The following is a 19,261-nucleotide window of genomic DNA, read 5'->3' as shown; positions in this document are numbered from 1 at the left end:
TGTGACATAATGGCAACTACCAGTTGCCATGCCAACTTCTCTGTAGAGCGGTCCTGTGGGACTGTGAGAGTTGTAAAAACAAAAAAAGAAAAAAAAAGAAATTGAAGTATAGTGTAGAGCACAGTACAATATTAATTAAATAAAAACGTCAATGAATCTGGCATGACTCATATCCCCGGCAGAATAGCATCAGTTTGACCAAAGCAAGGAAGTGGGGAGACATATTTTTATACGGTCTACGGTTTGTGCAGGTACAGTTGTCATTGTTGAATGTTTGCTTGCTGTTTTGTGAGTCCTTTGTTGATGACCAATCCATTCATTATCTATTACCATGGCTGTGACTCAGTAGGTACAGCAGCTTGTTTGTGTGAGTGCATGGGCAGATGTGTCACTGTGACTGTAAAGGCCTGTGGTAACCAATATAAACACAAAAAGGAAAAGCATCATATAAACACAAGATCATTTACCATTTGTCATTTCACTGGACGACCACAGTCGGAATTTATCATCGTCTCTAGGCTGTAGAGATGATATTAAATGAGCGAGATTCTTAAAGTTCCTGTATCGGACTTGCCGTTCCTGCACATTGCAGAGAAAATCGTCATTTGCAGCTGCACGCTGAACTAAATATAGTGAATGTGTAAAAAGACCACATCTTCTACAGGCAAGGTGTGTCATCAGCAGGGACATTTTATTTTGTCCAGAAATTGTGTTTTCATGCAGCTCAATCAGTGGAGGCTGCAAAGAAGCTACAGTAGCCTTGGGCAATGTTCGTTAGGAAGCCTTTTTTTTCCAAGCAAGTCTCCAAGCATTTGGAATTTTCTCCTCAAGCAGAACTCATCTTTCTGTAGGTTGTCACGAAGAACATCTTGGGCAGGTTCGGCTTAGTGGAGCTTGTTTTTTCCAAGCAGAAGTCCTCCAAGCAGGTTTGGAGATTTTCAATCAGCTCAAGCAGGAACTCATTCTTTCCTTAGGTTTGTCCGAAAAACATCTTTGTGTGCAGCGTGCCGTCCTCCATGCCAAGTTCCACACTTCCAGTTTATTCTGAAATGCACGCAAGGTCATGCCGTGTGTTGTAGATGAAATTTGAAACTAAAGTCATGATGGTCAGATGCTATCTGTATGCAGAGATGCATCTGCAGCACAAAAATCTCACCTTTCTACACTCCAGCCTTCGCTGACCCAGATTGCTGTGGGTTGTTGTTGTTGCTTTATGTGATTTTTCTGATCCGTCAAAGCAACAACTGCTTGATGGCAGCTTTGTACACTTTATTTCCTCATGCGTTCACACTCGGGATGTGCGATATCACTATTTTTCCTTTCAATCCGATATCAAGTAATACCAAGGCTAATATCCCGATAGTAATATTGATACTTTTAGTCATCTACTTGTGTAGATGAAAATGATGACTTCTACAATGAACATTTATGAATGTAATTATTACAAATGTATTATATATATCCGTATAAGAATTAAACAAGCTCCCAAACAACAGCAGACTTCTCTTTAATCCGAACAATTAAAGATATTCTGTGCAAAAAACAATCAACTATAGATCTGAGCAAATCACATTTAAAAATAAAAAATTAAATCTCTCAAACTAAAATGAAAATAGAACAGTCACTCTGATGCATTTCTTTTTGGCCCAGACGAGTTGTGTGTGATCTTCAGGTTAGAACTTGGCACAACTTTGACAACAAAGGTCACATTCTGCATTCTCTGTCATTTCCCATTTATATGTTTTCATTGAGAAACAAAAGCATTTTGACATGATCTACGTTCCTGTGATGGGCACTGTGATAATTTTTACCATATACCTGGATGTTGACCTCTTTGAAGGGCTTCCATCATATAGATCTGTCTGATGTGGGACATTCCCCTGCGCTTCCTCTTTCTCAAACTTTTTACTTTTTTATAATTGATTACAGATTCGGTTTCATAAAAGTATTAACATTTCTTCTGAAAGTGGACTTGGTATCGATATTTTGATGTAAAGATCGATTCTAAAAAAAACTTACATCTGGATCAGAAGTATTGATATTTCTGGGTTGATATGCACATGCCTAGTCCACACTAAAGGCAACCCCTTCACCAGACGCAGGATGTCGTCCCCTTGGATGGCTTTGCACTGAATAGATGAGGCTTGTCAAAAGAACCATCAGTTGTGTTTTGCTGATGCAGCGCTATTTTACAGCAAATAACCTTGTTCAACTATTGTGGTGATCCATATTATGGCGAGAGCCGCTCCACAAAGAAAACAAAAACAACAGCCCGTCATTACTTCACCACATAAAGTGCAGTCTCAATAGTTTTTTAACTTCAACTTGAGGAAACTTTGAAAAGCCATGATGAAACTGTCTTTGCAAAGACTGTTGGTAAAATAGTTGGAAAGAAAAAGCACTGTTGGGACCGTAAAAAACCCAACAAATAGAAATTAGATCAGGAGAAATCTGGGCTTTGGTCTGATGTAAGACCAGCGTCTGATGCAAAAGTTTTGATTCCAGCTGCCGTGAAAACGCGAACAAATGGTGTACCTAGAGGGGTAGCCCACTATGAAGCTCACAAGAGGAGCAAAGCATGTGACTTTGTGGGCCATTTATTCAGAATCCAAGGTAATCCAAAGCTCGTTTTGTATTTAGAGAATCCATCCTTTGTTACATGCGCACATTGTCTGTATAGGCTGTTTGACCAGAAACAAAATGATGGACGCATCAGATTGACTCACCCCCGCTGTCTCCAAACCTAAATCCAGTGGGGATGAAATCAAAAGGCATATTTGGGAATCCTTTCAAGACTGTTGGAAAAGCTCCAGGTGATGACTCCATTAAGTTGGTTGAGAGAATGAAGGGTGTACAAAGCTGGCGCACACAGCACGCTTCTGATTAATTCATCCGTCAGACAGCATGTGCATGACGGCTTCATACAGATCCCCTCTCACACTGTTGTCACGGGGGGATGCAAGTTTCGCAACTTCTTCACAAAGCTCACATTTTTCTTCAATATAAGAATAACAAACTGGATTAACAGTGCACATTGAGTGTTGTCTGTTGATTCATCCGCGCGAGATCAATTATGCATTATTTATGCCATCAAAGAGCTGCTCAAGCAAAGCAGCACAGGAATCTGGTGGTGGTATTTGATTTTGTTTTCTCCTTCTTTTCATCCCTTCGCTTTCCTTCCTGCACAGCCTCCGTTGCACTGCTTCATACGCTGTTCATCAATTCTACGTCCAGAGAGCGCTCCTCGTGTTTGCCTACTGTAAGACCCATGCCGCCCTCAGTATAGCCTCCATTGCACACTCTTGCTGTGCCATTGATTTTACAATATTCTGTTGGAGGTTTAATCCGACAGCTTCTGTGGATAGTTCTTGTTCTGCAGTCAGTCAAAATGAACTCATTTTCCTCAGTCCATTTTTATGTCGCTAGTCTAGTGAGCAGCTGAATGATTAGAAGTGGGGTGATTTTGTTCCATATTCTAATTGACTTTGTCCGTGTCTGTTGAATGGAGTTTAGTTTCCCTCCTAAAATTCTGGCTCTGATCAGTTTTTTTCTCATCAGAGGCGCCAATAACGACAGGAGACTGTGGTATTGGTCATCAACACTACATGCTAGGTTATGTGTTTGGGGGGGCTTTTGACAGTTGGTTGTGTACATCTGCTTCCTCCCTGCCTCATTTTTGTAGTTAATAAAAGTATATTTATGACTGTTTTTAGGGACAGTGATAATATATTACCTTGTTAATGATTTTCACCCACATAGACAGAGTCCAATCTTCATGCTCCCTAGCAACTTGAAGCCTTTTTTCCTGGTTAGCCTCACCAATCAGTGGTTTTCTTAAGGCCACACAGCTGCTCAGTACCAATCCTTTGAGTTCCCTTCACATTGTACGTGTGGAAATGCTCTTACTTTCACCATTAAACGTAGCCCTGAGTTCTACTGTAGTTTTTTTTCAATCTGATTTGACCAAACGTTTAAGTGATCACCCATCACCATCAATCAGGATTTTCTTCCGACCACATTTCTTCCTCGAAGATGATGGTTCCCCAATACCCTTTCCGGTTTTTAATACTGTGTTATATATTTTATATAACCCTGTTGATAGATTGATCTATGGATGTATGTAAGACTGAAACTGCTTGCATATTGCATTCACGCCAGAGGTTTCTCTCAATAATAAATGCAGTCTCCTGTTTTGATATATCACAGTATTCAAACTTTAAAACTACCTGCCATAAACTAACCTTGTATAGTCTACTCTGTCTCTGTGGAGACAATGAATACATGCACAGACTGGCTGCATATGTAAATATGTACATTTAAAATGTTAATCAAATGCTAATATGAAAGACAAGTAAAGAAAAAGAAAATAAACTCATAAAACAGTGAATGGACTGCGTGTGCTTGCGTGTGTGTTTTTGAAATGGGGTTTGCATCACACGCTTGAAACTTTACAGATACTCTGCAAAGGTCACGGAGCATTGCAGGCACCACCTGATGTGATCTTGCGTAAAAGCAAATGTAAAGAGACTGCCGTGCAACAACTCGCTTCAACTTTGTACTACTTTGTAGTTAGACATGAGAAAGCAGAAGGCTAAATGAGTGTCCATAAGAAAATGTTTTGGGAAATATGAGACGTGGCAGCCAGTTCACTGGTGAATCAGTTATCGGCTGCATCTTAGCTGATGTTGGTCTCGAGGGTTAGAGTGTCAGCTGCTTCATATCTTTGTAGACTTGTTTCCCTCACTGCCTGCTGTTCAAATACTAATGTAATCGTCCATTTATCTTATCAAATATATTAGCTGATTAACCCGAAGAGGCTGCGTTATGCAGAGTTTAAGGCCAAATGTTTTTCACATTTCCAGACAGTTTGCACAGAACCTGATTATCTTATGTCTGAGCCCGGGCTCGAGTCTGGAACAACATTAACATCCTCAAAGGTATTTTGTATTTCCAGCCGAATTGAATTTGCGGCTCAAGGTGTTTACATGCAACACCGCTCAGCTTTTTGAACATATGATTACAATGTAAAGAGTGAATAAATAAATCGAAACACTTGAAAACAGCAGCAGGGCATGTTGATTAGCATATCAGCGTCTGGATAAAATGAACATATTGTACTAAAATGACCATCTCTGTATCTGCACGGAATGGATGTTGCTTCATTTTATTACGTTTGGTGATATGGAAGAATTCTCCTGAAATAACCTGATTTGATCATCAATTCAATTGCTGAATAAAAGGCTCCGATAGTGCTTTTGTTGAATAATAATAATAGTTATGTCTGTAAAGGGGTTAGGCACGAGTAGGTCTAAGTGTCGAGATGAAGGTACAGGGACAGCCTGTACTGCGAAGATGAAGCGAGAATTTGATAAGCAGTACAAAGGCCTCTGAGTACAAAGTGAATGGATCTCAGGTATCTTTCATCATGGCCATTGCCTTCTTGTTTAAAAGCTTGGGTACTCTATTGCGCTTCATCCTGGCCCTGTGAAGTACAGAACAGAGTGTCCGATTTGGCTAATGGCACGGAACTGTACTGTGGGTGCATGGGTTCAGGTGGATGTTGTGGACCAAATGCACAGTATATAGACGGGGATTTCTCAATGCATGTAACAATACTTTAATTATATTGCTATGAATCAATTTAACCACACACACACACACACATATATATGTAAGATTTTCTGTTTGTGTGCAAATGAAACAAACTGATAAAAGCTTTATCTCCTCTCCTGGTTCTGTATTACTGCAGTGGAGGGTTATGTTACATAATATTATACAATATATTACGTTCGTTCCTCTACAGGGACAGATATGTCAGATCTTGCCATCTTGCTGAGCAGGGTTTTTTTTTTTTTTTTTTTTCCCACTGTTTTAGGCATGACCTATTTCCAACAAATGCAATGTGCATAGGACAAATTATTTTTGCTGGTGATTCTGCAGCGCCCACCAACAAGTTTATAACTGTGTTTGGTCCCGAGTAATTGCTCAAAGGTCAGTGCACACTGGTGTTTATTTTTATGCATAAAATAAAGCATAAGGTTAATCTGGCAAAGCAAGCAAACCACACTGTTTTATGTCGGTCTTCCAATATATTGCGGTGGAATCTGGTCAACTGGTCTAATGTAAATATTAGTCCCCATGATCCTGTAACAGTTTGTATCATTATTTTATTTTTCCAACCATTTATTCCTTGTGTTTCCCATGTGGTTCTTAGACCTTCATCAGTGGTTTTCATTAACTTGGCTGTTTCCCATCACCTTTTGCTCTTAAAGACTTTTGAGTGGTGCGTCCTCAACCTGCTTGTAGCATTGTTTTGGGTTTGGTTCACTACTTATCTATATAGTCCACTACAACTGACCTTAAGAAGTTTAAGTCAGGGGCGTTAAAACCATTTTAATTCAGGGGCCACATACCCAGCCCAATTAGATCTCAGGTGGGCAGGACCCATAAATAACTACGACTCCAAAAAAAAGAAATTAGGGACAACAGTAGGATAAGAATTGTAGTTAATGTCTTTTATGTACATATTCATCTTAGGCCATGTTTTTGGACTATGGGCCCTATGTTTGACAACCATGGTTTAAGATATAGTTCATTCAAAAATCTTTACATTCTAATGCAAGTGAAATTATGTTTGAAAAAAATAAAAAAGTAGTCTAAAAGTATTTAATGACCAACAATATTACATTGATAAATACATGAACAAGGACTCTGCCTGGATAACCAGGGTAAGCAGAGAACCACGGCCTGCCCACACATGAAGCCATGGTTTTGTGAGAGTGCACAACAGAATGTAACCCTGTGTTTCATCCTAATTCTTCCCTGAACGTAGGCGCCGGGACCTCTTCTGGTGGAACGCTGCTCATATTCAGCTTGACATTGACAACAGGGGCACATTTTGAGGCAGATGTTGTGTTCTATAATTCACATATTTATTCAGAGAGAGTGCGCAAGAATTGATAAAATCGTTCTCCGTTGTGCTTTTCTGAAATGTGCAAATATGTGAATTATTAAGTAAAACCTCTACGCCTCATGTGCCTACCCTGAGCCTGCAGTATTGAGGGGTTGAGACTGGCAGTGCAGCGCATTTTTCAGCTTCTTTTTTCCTGGCTGAAGCCTTTAACCACTTCCCTTACACAGTTTGCAGTTTTGTTGAGGTTTTGTTCCTCTGACTTGAAAGTCCTTGGAAACAGGTTGTGCGAGGAGACAAGCATTTTACAAGAATTCCTTTTGTGTCTTATATGACATTGTATAACACCCTGCTTGTTCAATCTCAACCCTGAGAAGGTTCAAAATAAGCAAACAGAATCTGCTTGTGAGTTTGTTTCAGAAGTGATATGCCGCTGCACACTTTGTGTTATTAGTGATACACATACATTTTCTTCAGCTAAACTAACTAAACTTAACTAAAAATATTTTTTTAACAACCTGCTTGTCCCTGTCCTCTTTCTCTGTGAATGGTGCATTAATGATGCGTCCCATTTGTACCAAGATGTCTCCCTGGTGTGTGAACAGTGATTAGAAGCTCCTCTAATGTTCCCTTTATTAGCACTTTTGATTAATTTTTGTTGCACTAAATCAGTCGTGCAGACAGTGTTTTTGCCATAGATATGGCAAAATGCTGTTATAGTATAATTTAAGTTTAAGTTTTTCATGTGTTATATGGCAACTACAAGCCCATGTCACGCTAACAGTGGCTTAAAACAATAGCCTGGTAAAACCAAAATGGTGCGAAACACCATCGTGGCAAACTGTGATTAATAGTGTAGTTTTTTCTACAGTTAAAACTTTTTTGTTGGTTCAAGTTAACAATTCGATTTGCAATTTGTGTAATTTAAATAGCCTAAATTTTATTTAGCATTAAGTTAATATCAATTTAATTTCACTTCGCACTCAAAAAATGGAAATATTGAACACACCAAGTTATATTTGGACAAGGCCAGCGCTTTTGTGGATGTGGCCATCTTGTTTTCTGACTTCTGTAACGGGAAAGCCAATAACTCTGTTGTGACGTCATTCCCAGCTCTGACTTATGATCTCCGAGGTAAATGGAACCCGACATAACAACCCATCATCAGTCAGAGGCTCCGGTCTCAAGGTGTGAATGGATTTGAGACTTCTTGGGGACAGATGTTGGAACTGTATTGTAAATTGGTGGCAGATTATATCTCAATCCACCTTCCCTGTTTAGAAGAGGTTAGTCTACTCTGACTTCCTTTACTCCTCTTTCAAGCCATCTGTCTTCTCTGGCTAAGATTTGGACGTTGTTATCTTCAAAGGAGTTTCCATTGTCTGTCAGGTGTAGGTGGACGCTGAGTCATTTCTTGATGAGCTGGCTCACTGTGTTGGTACGTGTGTTTGTAGATGGGTTGTTTGGTTTCTCCAGTGTACAAGTCCGTACATTCTGCACTGGCTGTAGTAGTTTGTGTTCAAGCTTCAGTAAGCTTGCATAAAAGCCTGTATAACTTCCTCATTGTGAGACGATACAATATGTATTCAGGTCAGGAATATACAGTAGATTTCATTGTTGCAAAGCATTACTTTCTGTGTTTTTATGCGTGATGTCATCGATTAGTCGACGTCGACATCATAAGTCACTCAACCCCTAGTGTCCATAAAACTCGTAGGTTCCTCAGATTTTGTCAAACATTTCTTGACATCCAGGCTTCACTGTGTATATACGTACACGTCTGCTACTTAATTTGAAAAAGAATCCTCCACAAAGGCAGTACCGTGGCTTGGAAGTCTCAGCGAGACGCTTTGTTTTTCGGACATTACGAGGTGACAGTAAGGTTATTTTGGGGTGTGTGCAGGAAAAGTTATGTGACTTTGTGTCAGCATCTGAGCCTGTGTGTGTGTGTTTGACAGCAGAACAAAACGTCCTGGCAGCCCGGTGGCCTTGAGAGCATTTACTATTGTTTCCTGTCAAAAACTTGACAAGTCACCCATTTCTACTGCTAGACTAGGACAGAGCTATTTGCTATGGAAAGATCGGGGTAGAAATCACCGTGGTCCCATGATAATGGAAAGGTTTCTAAAAGTGATAATGATTTGACTTGAAAAGACAGGACGGGGGAAGTTTAGAAGATACTCTAGTTGTGTCATATGTAATAGCTGCCCTTTCTTGTCTCTCGCCTCTCTTTTTCAGACCACCAGTTTTCTGTCAGAGGCACAGTTTTCTGCAGAGTCACCAGAAACCCTGGATCCACTGTTCAAGTTCCACGAGACCATTGCTAAGGTAGGACCATTATTATTAATTGTACTTCTACAAGTGAACATGTGTATGATCAGTATGTGTAATGACGACCTAATCAAACAAGTATGCATAATCAAGAAGTACCTAAACAACAGACGTAAACAACTGATAAAATGGAGTGGGAGAAGTATGTTGAAAATAATTCAAACCATTTATAAAGCTTACTTATGAATGGTAATCAAGAAAGCATGATTCATTCTAATAAAACCCCTTTTAAGATGTTGATAAAACAATGTCAAGTCTGGAAGATGGACTGATCCCTGTGTATGAAGCTAGAAAGTGTCTACAGTCTTATATTGCTGTAACATATCCTCTGGACTCCAGAGGCAACATTTAGAAGACTGTTACTGCTACTCCCAAGTCGTGAATGAAGAAGAGGAAATCTTGTTTGTGTCCAGCTTTGTTAAGCCACTATCTGACTAAACCAAAGGGCGATTGAGCTTATGGAAGAACCGCAGGGAGTAATGGTGCAAGGAGCAGCCACAGTGAGCTGCCAGATGAGGAGCTGCACCTCCAAATCCACTAAGAACACCCCTCTTTTCACTGTGCACTTTGGCTTGGGGGTCTGATTTCTTTATTATAACAACAGCAGTTTGTCCATTTGTTTGTTTTAGACAACATGTGTTATTACCCCCAGTAAATACAGGCATTGCGATTTCAAATAATTAAATTTTAAATTTGACGTTTTAATAGAATTGACAGATTTCTGTCTTCCACTACCACAAATTATACTGAGGCTGAATAATAACTTAAATGTCCATCCATCCATTATGGCCACTTATTCTGAAGACTTGCCCTGCATGGAGCTAACCAGAGTTCCAAAGAACAATACTCCGTAATAATAATAATGTGCCCCTGTTGTCAAATTAAATTGGAAGGCAAACTCCTTAGCGCGTCGGAGGTTTGACCGCATGGGGAGATCTCAGACTGGCCGCCAATCACTCAGTCATTTTATTGCATGTCAACCAAGTATCAAATGTCATAGTGAAGATACTGTACATGGCATACACTACCTTTGACGGTCTACCGGTCAATGGCAATCACTGTTCTGGGCACCCCTGCTCTAGAGGATCATGGGACAGGTCACCAATCTATTACAGGAGTAACACAAAGAGACAAAGCCATTCAAAATCATATGCACAACTAGGGCCAATTTGTGTTGGAATGCGGGAAGAAAAGCTGACACAGGCACAGGGAGAACATGAACACAGTGTGCTATATTCACATGGATCACATTGAGTAATTAATTAGCAAAGTTAATCCTCCTAAAGCAACGGGTCATCCAAAATCTAAACATTTTACCTCAAGCTCCCCATCGTCACATTAGCCAAACCACCAGAATGTTTCTAAGCTCACTCAGCAGTGGATCCAGGAAGTTGTGTTAGAGGTTTCCTCAAATACAGAGCCTACTTTGTCAGGCTCAGGAACGTGAGTTGCACCACACATGCAGAGGCACTGGTACCAGGCAGCTGTTGCTAGGCAACCGCAAAGCCAGCTGCTGTCAGTCACTCTCCTGGTGTACCAAATGAAATGAGCAGGGTGGTTAGCTAAGGAAAGTGCAAAAAAGTGAACATCCTTTTTGGCTGCAACTGTCAAAGCCGGATGGTGTTTATTGATGTTTGCTGGAGATGAAGCAGCCTCTGCAGGAGCAGTCAGCGCTGTCTTTACTTCCACTTCTTCACTACAGCAGATCTAACTAAGGAGGCACTGCCACTGAAAAAGCACAGCAACAGCACAGATGTGGTTTCACATTTTCGTAATGTGCACATTCAAGGCAAGGTATGTGTGGGAAAATGAAGAGGTCAAAAGCAGCATTAAGTGCATCCTGTGTCTTTCTGACGTTTGCTCATCCGCCATAACAGTTCTAACTTATTCTTCTTCAATGACGTATCTGTAAATGTCAGATTAAATACGAGCTGGTTACGTAAACCGTTGCCAAATTAGGATTGGTACCTCGGAGAGCAGGATGTTTTTAAAATAGCACTCCCCGTTCGGAGGAACACTCTCATTGCTTATAAATGCCACCAGTTCACCATAGCTACCGTCACCGCAGGATCGCTGTCACATATTACAAATTACGTAAGGCACACAGTGACATTTTCATTATCTTTTATGGAGTCCGGCTCCAAATGAAGACACTTCATTTTGGTATGTCCTTACCTTGGCACCTCATATGTGTGAAATTACACTTAGTTTACAAGTACCGCCCTGGCAGAACTGTTAGCGAAGATAATGGCTTAGCCTACTACTGAGCTCGTTAAACAATAGCCCTTCAAATAAACAAAGGGAACTTTATTCCGCGAAGCAGGGTTCGGAGGAGAGGACAGAAACAGATTCATTTGGGAGAGCGGCATGTGTGGGAGAGTTTGAACAAAAGAAGCTTTTGATCTGGAGAATTGCAATATTTAGACTCGCATAGCATTCTGGCTGCGCTGCATGAGTGTCTGATATATGTGTGACTTTATAAATGTGCGAGTGAGTACAAAAGGGTCTGGAGCTCCTGCTCTGTGTTCTCTGAGCCCGGGCTGCGTTTCAATCCAAAGCAGATGCCGAGCACAGAACTTAGTAAAATCCCATCAAATTTATTTCCATTTATAATATTTATAAAAGCTTGTTTTCACAAAGATTTGTTTATTATTTATTTATTTATTTTTTTACAGCAAACTTTGTCTGCATATATTATTTCATCAAACTTATTACCAGATGCGTGTGTCCCGCAGTTTGACTTGAATTTACGAGTTCTGCCATTCGGTGCAGCTGCTTCACAGTAGAAGCCTTCCAGAAAAAAGGCAAGAGAAGCGATTATCCCCAGAACTGAAGTACTGCCAAGTTTTTATGTACTTTTATTATTTTATCATAATATACTAATTCCCATAACAGAGCAGGATATTAACTACGATATCACTGTTATTGTAATCATGAAAATGCCAGAGTTCCTCTGTATTATCCAAAGATTAAGAAAAAGTCAAACATAAAAACATCCTCACAACCTCACTACATTTCTTCCCTTCTTCCTTTTTCCCTCTAAAGGCAGTTGGAAGTCTGTTTTTTATGCAGTCACCTGTCGTTCATAAGAGCCCCCAAGCATGGGTGCATTATTAAAATTCAGATCCACCGTCGGTTGAAGTAATAGCAAAAACAGGTCTGAGCAGCGTATGCGTATACCAGCAGCATATGGTGTTGTATTTCTCTCTACAGGCGACCTCCACATCCACCCCTTCCCCACCGGATGGTAATTGCTCAGCTAAAGGCTGATTTGATTTCCATTCGACACCTCTTTCACCCATCTGCAAAGAAAGGAGTTAGGAGGCTTACTGACCCCAAAAACAAATGCAAGAAAAAACGAAGGCAGGCCATTCTTGTGACAGGGGCATGTTTCAGAGTGTTGCAGCATGCTCATGCCACTCTCATCTGCGGTTGAGGGCTGAAGGAGGTTGCACAGTGTCAGTCTGGATATTTTTGGACTAAATCTGCTCGTAGAAAATGCCTTATCTCTGCAAATCCTACCAGTCAGTCAAAAAATGATGTTATTAGCAAAGTTCGTACCCATTTAAGCTAATAGATTTCATGACTTTTCAGTGACTTTATAGGAATCTTGAGGAATAAACATTTCACCTTTGCTGTGCACGCATGTAAAGTGTAGGAAATAATATAATTAACATAGCATGGATTCATACACAGTGGATTAATTTGACGTAATTCAGTGTATTGTTTTTTTACATGCCTATCTAGCTGAGAGGGACTGAATGAAACGGTATCCATGATGTTCATGCCCAGGTTTTATGTAGAATATTTGAAGTCTGTTCTTTGCCAGAATGCAGTGGGTCTTGGTTTTCAGCAAGGAGTGAATGAGCACCATTATTTAGACTAGACTTAGACTTAGAAAGATTTCAATGATCCAAATGGAAATTTACTTTGTCACAGTAGCTTTGTAAACACTCTTAAAACACACAAATGAAATACACAAAAGTATTATCTAGTAAAATAAGATAAACAGTGTAATCAAAAAAATTACAGAATTAGTATTATGAATAAATATACAAATGCAGTTGGCAAATTGGTGTCCAAAGTGATGCGGTTGTTTGGCCAGTTGCATAGCAACAGCGGCACGGATTGTGTTGCATGGTGTTTCCTGTCCGTTGAGGGAGGGATGTGCCGACGGAGTGTGTCTGCCCGTAAGGTCTCGAAGCCGGGACAGACGTACTGTGGTCCTGTGAACCTAGGTCTCCAAAGCACTTCTCATGGCACACTCCCTCTGGGTTCCACCATTTTGCCGCCAAAGAACTCATGTTCCCCATGAAGACAGACAGCACTGCCGACCCAAACCTCCTTCTCCTCTCCACAACCGCCAACTCCAACCCGGCATCACCAGCGCTTCCTCTGAAGTTCAGTGGGAATCTCAGGTCCCGCTCCAGGCAGCTCAGGGGACACGGACAGCGCGAGCAGACGATCTCTGGAACACACCGAACGCCACATCCAAAAGTCCAGAAAAATAAATAAATAAATAAAAACGGCACAAAAAGACAAAAATGACCAAAAACCATTTTGATTGTTTCAAGTCGCAGAATAAACAAGAACAAGTCAGACAAAAACAACCAATAACACATTAAGTATAACCTAAAAAGGTAAGCATCACGGAGCCACTGGCAACATGCAGCCACTCTTTCAGGTGCATTTTTCAAAAAACAAACAAACAAAAAATCCCCAAAAATAAGATGAAACGAGGACAGCTGGACTTGAAGGATTTCTTGAAGACCCTTCATTACTCATCCAAGTAGCTTCTCCAGATCTAAAGGACTGGTGAGGAGTTGAGGTTTAAAGAGTAGCATCAGAAACAAACATGAAAAGGGTCTGTTAATAACCAGAAACTTAGGGCCTGTTAAGACTTGCATTAAGATCCGATCGGGGTTATCCGATCGCGTGACCAGCTTTAGGTACAGCTTCAGGCAACAATTACATGTACCAAAACAATCTTTTCTTCAACGGCTTTCCTTGGCGTTGTTTGACAATTTCTCCGTAAGGATCGATCTATTGCAGAATCGCATCTAGTTGTAGAAAGACTGTATTTCATATCCCAGGCCTATGTGTGCCGTGTTTCTGCTACAGAACTCAGCCAACAACAGAAGATGAGGCAGAGCATCCGCGTCAACCGCTGCACACAAATATGCAGTCCAGATTTCAGTCCGTTATCTTTTTTAGCTCATTGTAGTGGCGAGCAACAGTATATATTGGCTTAGCCACCCAACAAGGGCCAATATCTGATGCAGCACCGTCATAAACCTGTAGACCACCATTGTTGCTGTTATGAGACATGGGCTCCGTATTTGTGATTTTCAACCAGAGACCTGGATTCAAAAAGGTTCCGGTCAGTCTAAAAAATCCAGTCAGCAGAAACATTACTTACGCGGTTTCGTGTGCTGTTACCTGTGTTCAGACCTGGCATTACCATGCACCTCCACATTGGTTCTTAATGCAAGGTCTGAAAAGGCCCATACATATAGTCTCTAACAACCCATTATCAGCTAGAGAGTCCAGTATCTAGGTGTGAATAGGGGTGAAACTTTTTGCGCACAGACTGTATTGTAGGATGATTGCAGATTATATCTCAGTCCATCTCACCTTGTTCAGGGAGAGAGGCCTTTTTTTTTTTCCAATTTCACATTGATGACTTCCTTTACTCCACTTTCAAACCTGTCTTCTCTGTCTAAATTGTGTATGCTGTTGTCCTCAAAGGAGTGTCCTTTGTCCTTCCAGTGAAGGTAGACAGCTGAATCTTGGCTTGAAGAGCTCTCTAGTGTTGAGCCATGTGTTTGTGAATCAGTTTTTTTCCCCCTAATTCACAAGTCGTTGCTGCACTGAAATACTTATACCACACTACAATGCTTTTCGTCTTTGGAGTTCTTTTTTTCTTCCACACATAGGGGATAGCAAGTGTTTCTCCTCTTGTTGCTTGAAAAAGAATTAAAATCAATCTTACAAAGTGTCCTGCAAAACATGCTAAATAAAGCCACCATTTGTACCCCAGGACCACTGCAACCCAACAGATTAATTGGGAGATTTGCCAAAATCTCAGTGGATACTGGAGGAGACATAAATAGTAAACGGGTTCTGTTGCCGATGCTGATGCCTCTTGTCCCCAAAGTACTACCAAAGTCATATATTCTCAGAGGTTCCTGCCCTGCTCACCACACAATGTCCACGATCGCACCTCAGTGATTAAGTGCAAAGACGTCTCTCTTGACAAATGTATCTCTCGGCATCCACATACAACGCCATTATCGAAATGAGTCCAATCAATCAGCCCAAAGAGGTGTGGCGTGTGTGCCAGTCACAATGTGCCCCAATGTGTGTTGGAATGCAGCATAGTGTTGGGCTTCTGTACAACGCACATACCCTTTTCCATGTGTCAGTACCAATATGCAAAATTTCCTTTGCTGCACAGATGAGAGTCAGAAAAGTCAAACATGAGTATAAAGGTGTTTGCACGTGGAAATATCATCATGACATTAATCATTACAGCTATTCTGCCACAAAATTCAAAACACTGACAGAGAGGTAAAAAAAACATTGAAATTGTCCATTGACAGTGCTAAGAAACTTTTGGACCTGGCATTCATGTGGATGTACCACCCACCAAGACCAGACCAGGCACCCCTATCTCACAGAAGTGACACTAATTAATGGCAGCAGCGATCCCCAGGAGGATGCAGCCGACGCAGGCAGACACATACAAATGGTTTAGGAACGACTCAAAAACAAACAAACAAACAAAAAAAAAACAGCACAAGGTGTTGACCTGACCTCCAAATTTACTAGATCCCAAACTGATCAGGTATCTGTGGGATGCACTGGAACAAGCCTGATCCACAGAGGACCATCCCCTCCACCCATAGGACCCAAAGGCCCGATAACATCCTGTTGCCAGACACTAGTGATGGGAAGTCCGGCTCCCGTAGAGATTCCCAAATGATTCTTCATTAAATTTGACTCTGAGCCTTCTTTTTTTTTTATCCTAATTAAGCAAATATAAATAGTGTGGTTGGTAAGCAATTTTCCATTTGCTGTTTTTATAAGCCTCATCTTCCTTATGTTTTTCATTACAAAAAAAAATACAGTACCATTGTTTCTGTGTGTTTTGTATTTCTTCCAGGCCTGACTGAAAGTTATGACTCTTGAAAATTGTAGCAACCTGGTGACTACATTGTCACAACCACTGCTACGGCAAACGCTGAGCGAGTTGCTAAGCTTGCCAAATCAGCAGGTCAAACTACAATGACTAAGCCCCTGTTGTTTTTTCAGAATGCTGGCACACATTTCCTTTCACCTCACGCCGGTGCTCTGACTTTCCCGTTGTCCTCCCTCACAGTTTGAACCCTGATCTACAGTTTCAGGCGTGGGCCAGATTAGTGTCACTGTAAGCTTTATAATGACAATGCAGCCAAGAGCCCAGTCCTCCAACAGTGCCTCGTTGCATGTAGAATTCTTTTTATAATTTTGTCTCCTTGCCTTTTTCAAGACAAGGCGTTGATCCAGATGACATTTACTGAAATAAGGGAACCTTGAGTGGAGCTTCATCTATTCACATATGTAGAGTATTTTACTCACAGTGCTGGTGATGATGGTGATGTGAGTTTGGAAGGTCGCTATAAGTTTAGGGGTCTGTTCAGACCTTGCATCAAGGTCCAATCTGGGCGTTTTGATCACGTAAAAGACATGTGTGAACACCTCCAGGACACTTTGACATTGCATAAGGAAGATCCGATCTCTGACCACATTTGGAGGAGATTCGGGTTGCATTTGTTGGCGTGGCTCCACCTTCCGTTGGAAGTGCGAACGCAGTGCGTCCTGAGTCGCATCAAACAGCGCCTATACTCAACAGAAGTGCTCCCGCATCAGCCGAGTTCTGCCTTGCCTACAAACACTTTTAGAAGTGATTGCCTGAAAAGGAGAAACCGTAAGTGATGTTTGTCCATTCGTAATGTGAGCCTTTTAAGATGTTAAGGAGACATAGACTGTATGTTGCCATGGATTCAGAAGGTAAGCTGTGGACTACAGCTGTTCAGTGGTGTTTTTTTCCCCCCAGCTCTGACTGAGAGTTATGAGTCATGAAAATTATAGCAATTTGGTGACTACATTGTCACAGCTGCTGCAAGTAAGTAAGGATTTACAAATGAAAGTCTTTCATGTGTGTTGATGTATGAGGACGCAGCTTATTTGGTTAAATAACATGTTTACTCACTCATTTATGCCTCTTTGCTTTATTAGATGTGTATAGAATGTTATAGAGTTACAGTTATAATATTATACAGTTGAGTGTTGTTCAGGTCTAGCGAACATCAGGGTGATCACTAATTGATAATAACTTAATGTGTGTGCCAAAGTCATGACACGCATATGGAAAACAGCACTATGCTCAGTTCTGGAGCAGCAGTAGAGATCCATTAGAGGCACTAGCTATTAAAATATTCTACTATATATTTCTAATATGGGGCGACACAGTCTGCATGGGTTTTCTCCGGTTTCCTCCCATCTCCAAAGACGTGCTCATTAGGCTCATTAGGCTAACCTTTGAGTGCGAAAGGTTGTCCAGGGTGTACCCTGCCTCTCGCCCGATGGCAGCTGGGATAGGCTCCAGCAACCCCCCGACCCTAGTGACGATAAGCAGTAGTAGAAGATGAGATGAAGCATTCGGCGATGTATGTTTATACCAGGTCTGAACACACGTAACTAAAGCTGGTCATTCACGAGCCGATAGCCCAGATCGGCTCGTACAGTCTGAGAAATAGGACACTCCTAAAGAGGCATTTTGTGAGCCAGTTCACTTTCGAAAACAAAGGTTGAGAGGAACTGGAAGCTCAGGAGCTGGAAGTCTAATCTGCTCCAGCTGCTTTGCCCCTCTGGCACGAGGATTCGTAGCTCACTCTTCCCAGTTATGCTTAAGAGAATGATGATGGGAAGGTGGCCCAGAGGAGAAACGAGGCTGAGTGAACGTGACAGCGCTCGGATGCAGCTGTGGCTCAGTAGGTGGAGCGGGTGGTCCATAACACACAACCATTTATCTCCCAACGCACTTTTTCATTTTTTTTTTCCTGTTTTTTTTGTAATCATCTGTAAATGTTTTCCATAATGAACTTCACTGTCTTCATTAACTTGAATAATTTGAAATGATTCTATTTGTTTCATCATGTTTATTATTTTGGTAACACTGTGTAATGCCTCAGTCTAATTTCTTGGCATCATTGCTGCTTCTCCACAAAAACAGCAGTGTTAATAAGTTTTCTCTCTCCGTCTACACATCCTCATTACTTCGCCCTAACTGCTTTTCTTGTCTGTACTGTACTCACCAGTGGATGCCACTTGAAGAGCATTGTGTGTGTTACATCGAGCCAATGCTGATTTTTTTCCCCCCTCCTTGCTATCAACAGAGACACTAAATAGGTAGACTTGCATTTGCAATTTAAAGACCCCCGGCAGGTGTTTGCAGTTATTCTGACCGATTAAATGTCTGCTCAGGCTGAAGCTGGGTGGAGCTGTGTGAATAAAAGGGCCACGGAACGTAATGTGTGCTAAGAATGATAAAGAAGTAAATTGTCCTTCATGGTTGAAGAAAAGCACAAGGATGATGGAGCCGACTGCACTCACCCAAAAAAAGTCCAAAGTACATGTGACACAAAACAAAAAAAAACCTGTATACTTTGTTTCAAGTATTGTTTTATAATATTCATCTTGTAATTCTTACTATATTACTTTAAGAGTGTTCATTGACAGAGATGTGTCCAGTCATCAGTGTTAAAGATCTCCACATGGAAGGTCGCAGCCGTAGTGGACAGAGGAGAAATGGTTGTCGTTTGACCTTAATCATCACATCCTTGGAGATGTGGCAAATTGCCAGATGTTATTTGTGTAGGTTGTAAAAAAGAAAGGAGAGAGAGAGAGGGAGAATGACAGTTACATAAAAACACAAGGCCAAGCGTGCACAACACGTCCTGATGAAGGGCAAAGAGG

General features: G+C 41.1%; 1 protein-coding gene across 1 annotated transcript in view; it reads left to right on the top strand.

The window, feature by feature from the left end:
- LOC125009939 (inactive N-acetylated-alpha-linked acidic dipeptidase-like protein 2) overlaps positions 1–19,261 on the top strand; it is a 284,469-nt gene that overhangs the window by 198,433 nt on the left and 66,775 nt on the right. The window contains exon 12 of the mRNA XM_047588201.1: positions 9,149–9,238. Coding sequence (XP_047444157.1) covers positions 9,149–9,238 — 90 coding nt within the window. The remainder of the gene's footprint in view (positions 1–9,148; positions 9,239–19,261) is intronic.

The sequence above is a fragment of the Mugil cephalus genome, chromosome 6 (genome assembly GCF_022458985.1).
Source record: "Mugil cephalus isolate CIBA_MC_2020 chromosome 6, CIBA_Mcephalus_1.1, whole genome shotgun sequence".
In the NCBI taxonomy this organism is placed as follows: domain Eukaryota; kingdom Metazoa; phylum Chordata; class Actinopteri; order Mugiliformes; family Mugilidae; genus Mugil; species Mugil cephalus.
The sequence above is the reverse complement of the archived record's forward strand: the minus strand, read 5'-3'. Positions and strand labels throughout refer to the sequence as shown.